This window comes from Triticum aestivum, chromosome 3B (assembly GCF_018294505.1).
Source record: "Triticum aestivum cultivar Chinese Spring chromosome 3B, IWGSC CS RefSeq v2.1, whole genome shotgun sequence".
Lineage (NCBI taxonomy): Eukaryota > Viridiplantae > Streptophyta > Magnoliopsida > Poales > Poaceae > Triticum > Triticum aestivum.
Genome location: NC_057801.1, coordinates 682293846 through 682301503, shown reverse-complemented (window position 1 = coordinate 682301503; position 7658 = coordinate 682293846). Strand labels below are relative to the sequence as shown.

At 41.6% G+C, this 7658-nt stretch overlaps 1 protein-coding gene across 2 annotated transcripts; it reads left to right on the top strand.

Annotated features, from left to right (window-relative positions):
* The first annotated feature begins 944 nt into the window (after window positions 1–944).
* LOC123071698 (CMP-sialic acid transporter 3) lies at window positions 945–6692 on the top strand. Of its 2 annotated transcripts, none has more exons than XM_044495285.1 (15): window positions 945–1404; window positions 2201–2317; window positions 2600–2656; window positions 2941–3018; window positions 3186–3230; window positions 3533–3592; window positions 4107–4229; window positions 4724–4801; window positions 4945–5014; window positions 5156–5263; window positions 5602–5735; window positions 5818–5888; window positions 6072–6117; window positions 6190–6253; window positions 6386–6692. In XM_044495285.1, exons 1-14 carry the CDS (start codon window positions 1243–1245, stop codon window positions 6238–6240), a joined length of 1200 nt encoding a protein of 399 aa, XP_044351220.1. In that variant the 5' UTR covers window positions 945–1242; the 3' UTR covers window positions 6241–6253; window positions 6386–6692. The 2 variants fall into 2 exon arrangements, with proteins under 2 accessions (XP_044351220.1, XP_044351219.1); XM_044495284.1 differs by having other exon boundaries at window positions 6069–6117.
* The last annotated feature ends 966 nt before the right edge of the window (window positions 6693–7658 follow it).

Sequence of the window (7658 nt, the reverse complement as noted above, 5' to 3'; positions counted from 1 at the left end):
CGTAACTCGCCGTCTCTCCTCAGCGAGCAGAGGCAGAAAATGGACGGTGCCGAGTTTCACTTCGCCCCCTGCACTTTCCTGCATGTTCAGGCCAGTTCGGCTCCGATTAGCTCGACATGTTTTTGGGGGGCAGTATTTTTTTTTTTTGAGGGGATGGGGGGCAGTATTTTGAAGCAACATGCGAGCGGAAAACTTTGACATGAACCAGCGCTGGTGAAGTGGACTGAACATTGAATTTGGACGCTATTTGGTACGCACCTGCGTTATAGAAGGAACGAATTACTATTTCCCTAAAAAAGGAACAGGTTAATAATGATATCCTGAAGGCGTATGTCTAAAGATGGCATGCATTGATAGAGCAATAGTTTCATGCTATTCATATGCTCGAGTATATCGGGCAACCCTAGCCAATTATGATGGACCAAAGTAAGCGCTGCGGTGATCCAAAAAACCCCGCGGTTTCAGCGAGTTTTTCACATTCATCCACAAGGACACCAAAGTCATCTTCAACAAGAATCTAACGTGATTAATGTAAATTTTTGGAAAATATCTGGACCGTGTTTGGTGTGACGGTGGATTTTGAATTGATCGTCATGTTTTTCCTAGCCTTTTTTTTTGCATATTTTTACAAAATGCAAAAGTAGTTCAGCACAACATCATAATTTGGTAAAAGAATACTAAGCATTTCATGCGTGCAGAAACGGAAGAAAATGTACTACTCATTTTTTTAGAAAAAAATTATACTACCCATTATTGCCCCCCAAGGAAAGAAGAGGCAAGATGTTAATACGAGGGACCTCCTATGGAAACAAGTAACCGCCAGGGGCTTTCATGGAAAGATAAAACCTCGCAGAAAAGCCCTTTCCCCTTTCGTTCTCGACGGGATATTCCCACGGAATTTATATTTCCGCTCCTCGCCTCGCCTCTCCTCTGACCTCTCCCTTCTCCTCCGCCCCGCTCCTCATTGCCCCCTCCCTCGTCCTCCGCCTCGCGCCCTTCAGGAGCTTCGCATCGCGATCGCCGCCGCCGCCGCGAGCTCCCGTCCCATGGTGGGCGCGCCCGCCGGCGGCTAGGGCTCCCGCCTCCCCCCCCCCCCCCCCCCCCCCCCGGTTCGCCCCGGCCCGGCCCGCAATTTTCGGCGATTTCTCGGGCGATTTCCCCGGAACCCTCCGCCATTTGTCGGCGCTGCTCCCCCCGAATCGTACGCAGGGTTTTGGCGGGACTCCTCCGGCGGCGGAGGAGATGAGCGGGGAGGTGGAATGCAGCGTGTGCCACGCCAAGGTGGCCGTGCCGCCGGCGGCGGTGTCCAAGGCCTACGACAGCCACCGGAGCACCGTGTCGTCGCGGCAGCGCGCGCTCAACGTCCTCCTCGTCTCCGGCGACTGCGTCCTCGCCGGCCTCCAGGTCACGCTTGCTTCCTCTCTGCATTCTGCTCGGTTTGATGAGTGTGTCTGGTCGGTCTCGAATTCGCTAAGTGTCATACTGTCACGTAACGGCTGAACCGTCAGTGCTGTGCTGCGATAGGATGGTGGAGGAGGCGAATTGAGTGGTTTTGGATGTTTTATGCATATAGTTAGCTACAGTGCACACTAGTGCTTAGAGAAAGTGTGGAGTTTCATGAGCTCTGTTTTCCAGTTTCAGTTTCATTTAACTAGACAGTGCCCAATGTTGCAGAAGGGTGTCGCCGGTACATGAGCAAGTATCGATATTTTGGAGTGTTTGTTTAAATGCACGCATCAGCTGCCTGTAGAAGAACAACAAATGTTTTGTGCATATGGCTAGCTACAGTACAAGCTAATGCTAGTTTTTCAGTATGGAGTTTCCTGAGCTCTGTTTTTCAGTGTCACTTTTATTTTACTAGAGTAACTAGACGGTGCCCAATGTTGCAGAAGGAGGTCATTAATAGATGAAAAGTACTGATATTCTGGAGTGCTTACTTGGATGCTCTCCACTGTATATTGATGTTAGCGTTTGTCTAGAAATACGCGCCAGCTGCCTGTAGAAGAACTGATATAGACTTTTCTATAACTCATCGCTGATGCCTAACAGTAAATTAATTCTAGGAGTTAAGACTAGAGTAACAGTGTAAATAAATTGTGTAGCCAACTGAGCATGTTCATCCAGCTTTTCATTAACTTATTGGCATTTCATGTTGCACATCCTCATGTCTGTTGACATATTTCTACCTCTTTTTCTGTAGCCGATATTGGTATACATGTGTAAAGTGGACGGGAAATTCAAATTTAGCCCAGTCAGTGTGAACTTCTTGACAGAGATTACAAAAGTTATCTTTGCCATCATCATGCTGTTCTTCCAGGTATGTTGAATCATCGCCAGTTCCGTTGTAATCCGTTGCTTTGATATGATGTGTCTTTATGTCAATATTCTTTAGTTTGATTATTATCGAGATTAGAAAATAATCTAATTTCTGAGAGGTTAGGTGTTCTGTTTGTTCACTTGAGTATGCTGCCAAGTGAGCTGAATGAACATTCTGTATAATATTCTCATGTTTTATTCGCAACATTGATTAGATAAGACTTCCTTTCGTAGTGATTTCTGTGACCGACTCCCTTATTATGTTTGGTTTTACCTCATGCAGGCTAGGCGTGTAAAGGTGGGAGAGAAGCCACTTCTCACAGTTTCAACATTTGTGCAGGTGAGTAGCTATGCAACATCTTGGCAATTCCTTGCCCGATTTCAGTTGAAAAAACTTGCATGCTGGATATGCATGTTATCTTGTTTGAAGAGAACTTGTGGTTGTGTATCCCCATTACCTGGCCATATGCTGTCAAATTGCTACACGATAGCACAACTTAACTGACGGCTAATCATTTATTACTTTCTACTATCCATCAGTCTACCTATATTTTTGTTGTCAAGGCAAAAATAGCAGAAATTCAGTGATCTAATATGTGATGCTAATTATTTACCATTTGACAGGCTGCCCGCAACAATGTTCTTCTCGCGGTGCCTGCTTTTCTCTATGCCATCAACAATTATTTGAAGTTTACAATGCAGGTAAAGAATTGATAAGACCTCGGAAATTAGACTTGGCATAGTAACCTTTTCTTACTCTCTCTTTTCTGTTAAAAAAGCAAAATAGCGGAGCCCAACATTTATATTGGTGTAACTTGAATCTGGTACAAAATTTCTAACCAACAGAATTGATCCTCTGTGTTATGCAGCTATACTTTAATCCCGCGACAGTGAAAATGCTGGGTAATCTCAAGGTATTGTAGTTTCCTTCTTTACAAGATGCTAGTTGTCTGGGTCTTGGTAGTCGCACAATCTCAAGGTTGGTCCATGCATGCATGGGCCACACATGTTCATTTGGATGGGCACACATTCTTTCGTTCATGATTTACTTATAAGATACACAACCTCCTTTTTTTGAGTTGGATGCATAACCTCCTAGTAATCTCAGTTTTGGAATATGCCTTTCAGTCATTAACATTCATTTGGGGCATGGCTGCATCTGGAGTACACTTTTGTGGTCTGTGATCATAAGTATGTATTATATCGATGTTTGTAGGTTCTGATAATTGCTGTGCTCCTAAAGGTGTTACTGAGGAGGCGTTTTTCCACAATTCAGGTAAGTTTTCTCTTAATTACCATCAGTTATGTATCTGAACTTGGACATGTTAGTGTTTCAATATTTATAAGCATGAGAGATAGCGTCTAGTCCGCGGGCTGCTTGCCCGCTTAGATGTCGATGTACCTCTTTCTTTTCAGCCCTTTTGATCGCTTGATCACCCACTGTTTGCCCGCTCTCTCCTGCTTAATGAAATGAAGCCAGAAATGGCCACTTCAAAATAAAATAAGCATGAGTGGTCTGGGTGTAAGTCTATTTTTTGTTGGTGCAAGTTAAAAGAAAATTGATCACTCTTGATATCTATATACTCCCTCTGTCCGGAAATACTTGTCATTAAAATGAATAAAAGGGGATGTATCTAGATGCATTTTAATTTTAGATACATCCCTTTTTGTCTATTTTGATGACAAGTATTTCCGGACGGAGGGAGTATAAATGTCCAAATGTAATGCTATACTTATTTTGCGATGCCTTGAACTTGTGTAATTGACATCATCCTGTTTTTTGCCAACAGTGGGAAGCCCTTGCACTGTTGTTAATTGGAATATCTGTTAATCAGCTGAAATCATTGCCTGAAGGTTCTACTGCACTTGGTCTTCCTGTTGCAGCTGGGGCCTACCTATACACACTATTTTTTGTAAGTTTTGACTTTCGGCTCAGTTTGTAATTATTATCTCATACTTCCATTCAAACAATCTGTGCCTGAGTAACCTGCCGATGAAATTTGGGAGGCTAGCAGAACTATCATTTATGTAATAGTTGTATAGGCCATGCTCCTTAGCTGTAACTAATCAGAAATGTTGTAGTTTTTTGTCTGGTTGGTACAGTGCTTGGTGCATGCTATTTCTTGCTTTCAACCATATTACGTGATATTATGGTTCAGCTTTTGGTTACCCACAACTTCAGCATCTACCTAATATGATCAAGAACTTGTAGTAATTTTCCATTGGAAAGGATAATGGCTATGTAAGCACTCTGTGATAGAATTTATACGTTCAAATGCTTCACATGGAGACAATATGGAGCTTTTCTTTTTCATTTGAGTGTTGTTAAAAAGTGTTAAAAGGAATTTTTTAGAGAGTAGAATTAATGTGACATGTGACATTGTGTACTAATTTTGTGCACAATCAGATAACAGTTCCTGCATTGGCTTCAGTTTACAATGAAAAGGCTCTGAAAAGCCAGTTCGATACCAGCATATATCTTCAGGTATGACCATATCCTTGTGTACTCTTCTATGGCTATTTCGGTCTGGCACTATTTGCTACTCAATGACAATGTCCTAAGTATATTAATGCATTTGTTCTATTTCTCTAAAAAACTACTTCTCATCATGTTTGTTATCTTTACAGAACTTATTTCTGTATGGATATGGCGCAATATTTAATTTCCTTGGGCTTGTGATCACTGCCCTCGTCCAAGGTAATTTTCTGGAGATAAGCAGTGTAACTTTTGTGTCCTTTTCTTTTGTTCTGTGTTGTGTTGCCAAAACATTTTGCTCCGTGGATACAAATTGGCCTTATGTTAGCTTGGTATAAGATATTGGTTGTGTAAAATTTACAGGGCCTCGTAGCTTTCACATTCTGGAAGGGCATTCAAAGGCCACTATGTTTCTTATTTGCAACAATGCTGCACAAGGCATACTTTCGTCATTTTTCTTCAAATATGCAGGTATGTTACCAGCATAAAAACTTCTCTTGTAATTGTTTGACATGCTCTTGAAATGTACCACATTTCTTCAGTAACCTTGAAGACTTCTTATTCTATTCACATGGCATGTACACACCAAAACTTTGCCATTAAATGTTCAGCATCTAACTAATCGAAGTTTGGCTTAAAATCGGAGTACATAAAGTACACTGAACATGAGCACTAATTATTCAGTCCTAAGTCGTGAGAGCATACATAATACATGTATATTCTAATTCGACGATGTGCGATTTGGTTACTGTATGTTAGTTTTGCAAAGTGAAATGTGGTGAGATTCAGCACATTAATGATGAATGCAGATACAATTTTGAAGAAGTACTCATCCACAATCGCCACAATCTTTACTGGGGTAGCGTCTGCTATACTGTTCGGTCATACTCTGACTATAAATTTTGTTCTTGGAATATCGATAGTAATTATATCTATGCATCAGGTAACCTACCTTCCCTTCTTTGTTGATTCAATCATTGAAGTTACTTGTACCCTTACATGTTCCTAATGGGTCTTTGTTGCAGTATCTCGCAAACCAAATTAAGGATCAAGTGCCAAGCAGCAAAATCGAGATGTCTGATGCTGAGGATGACAGGTCAGTCATGTTTTGTACTCAAGTAGTTGATACTTGGTGCGGCCAAATTGTTCTGAAGTTTCGTCCTGCAATCTGCCTTCAGAAGAAATTAATTGTTTCCTACTGTGGCCAATAAAAATTGATGCACTTAATTAGTACGTAATATACTAATATGTGTGTTTTGATGGATGTCTTGTCCAGCAGATTAGAGGAATCTGTAATTGTCAAAGTTGACACGGTGGCAAGTGAGGTAACTATATACTTTCAAGGCGCTGTTTTGTCAAATTTGTAAGTCTGACAGCCATTCCATATGTGCATACAGGCTAAACACCGCCATGGATCTGATGAGAGGCAGCCACTTCTTCCCGTCTGATGTCGTCTCGGAGGTATTTCTCTTTTTTTTTTCCCAAATAGTACTAGCATAGGGCTTATGCTCTCCACCATGCACCCATGTTATCGTATCAATGGATTCATCCTGTCTAACGGTCTGTCTTCTGAATGTTTATCGACAATTTCAGTTCCTCCGGTCCATATGTATATCCGGGCTCTCTTCCCCTTGACAGGGAGATGAGAATGTCGCCAACGCAGCGTCTGCACCTGAGGCAGAGCATGTGATGATTTATATAGCCTTGTAGCCTTTTGACCTGATGTTATTGAGGCTGCACTATGATGTTTAAAGGAGTACCATCAGAGAGAGATGCCCATTCGGTGGCACGATGGCGAGCTTGCTGAGATACTGTAGAGGGGAACAAATGAATTGCCCTTGTTGTCGTGAAACTGATGTGATGGATTAAAGAATAAATATATTCAGCATTTCAGCCCACATTCAAATGTTTTCATCTTTTTGTTTTTGCTCAACCCAATAGCAGATTCTTTGTGCAATATGCTAGTAGGATTAGTAGTTTACTCTTGTCATGTTAAAAACTGTTAAGATGTTTTTTTTAGACAAATGGCAACTTAATTTATACAAACAGAGATTGTTCACTATGTTCATTACATACAATGTTCCTGATTATCTTAGGAACTTCATGGAACCAACATGACCCAAGATCATGTTCCGATGATTTCGCCAGAACATAAGCTGCCATATTACATGACCGACTAACATGAGTAAACAAAAAGGGTACAAACTTAGGAGCCTTACTCTTAATATCTATGACACCTATTTGAGACCTGTCCATCGCAGCACTTGTCACTTTGCTGACCAAATTGGTGCAATCTGATGCGATGATAATTCTTTGGAAGCCCGCTTCTTCAGCAAATTCTAGTGCACAAAGCATAGCAATGGCCTTTGCCAGTTTAGGGTTAACCACTTGGTCCACATACCTCCTTTTGGTTGCTAGCACTAGTCCCAGATGACTTCTTATTACTATGCCCACTCCCATTCGTGATGACTGAGAAGATTGCAGCATCAACATTTATCAACACCGAACCCTCCGGCGACGAAGACCATTTCTGGACTAATGTTTGGCTCCCATGCCTAGTGGACTGCTTCAACCTGAAATTGTTCAATAAAATGAAATCAATATAGGCTTTAATCTTTCCAGCCACACGATGCGGATGAGGCAAACTCTCACCATTTCTTATGTTATTTCTGTTATCTCAGATGTGCCATATAGCCACAGCAAAATAAATTGCGTGAAGATCTGATGCAACATTTATCCATTCCAGCAACCATTGCCGAATATTGATAAACCCCTTCAGATTTAGCAAGATATGAAAAGACCTTTTCAGCTCGGCCCAAATTTCTTTGACATAATGGCAAAGAAGAAGCAATGTTCCACTACCTCA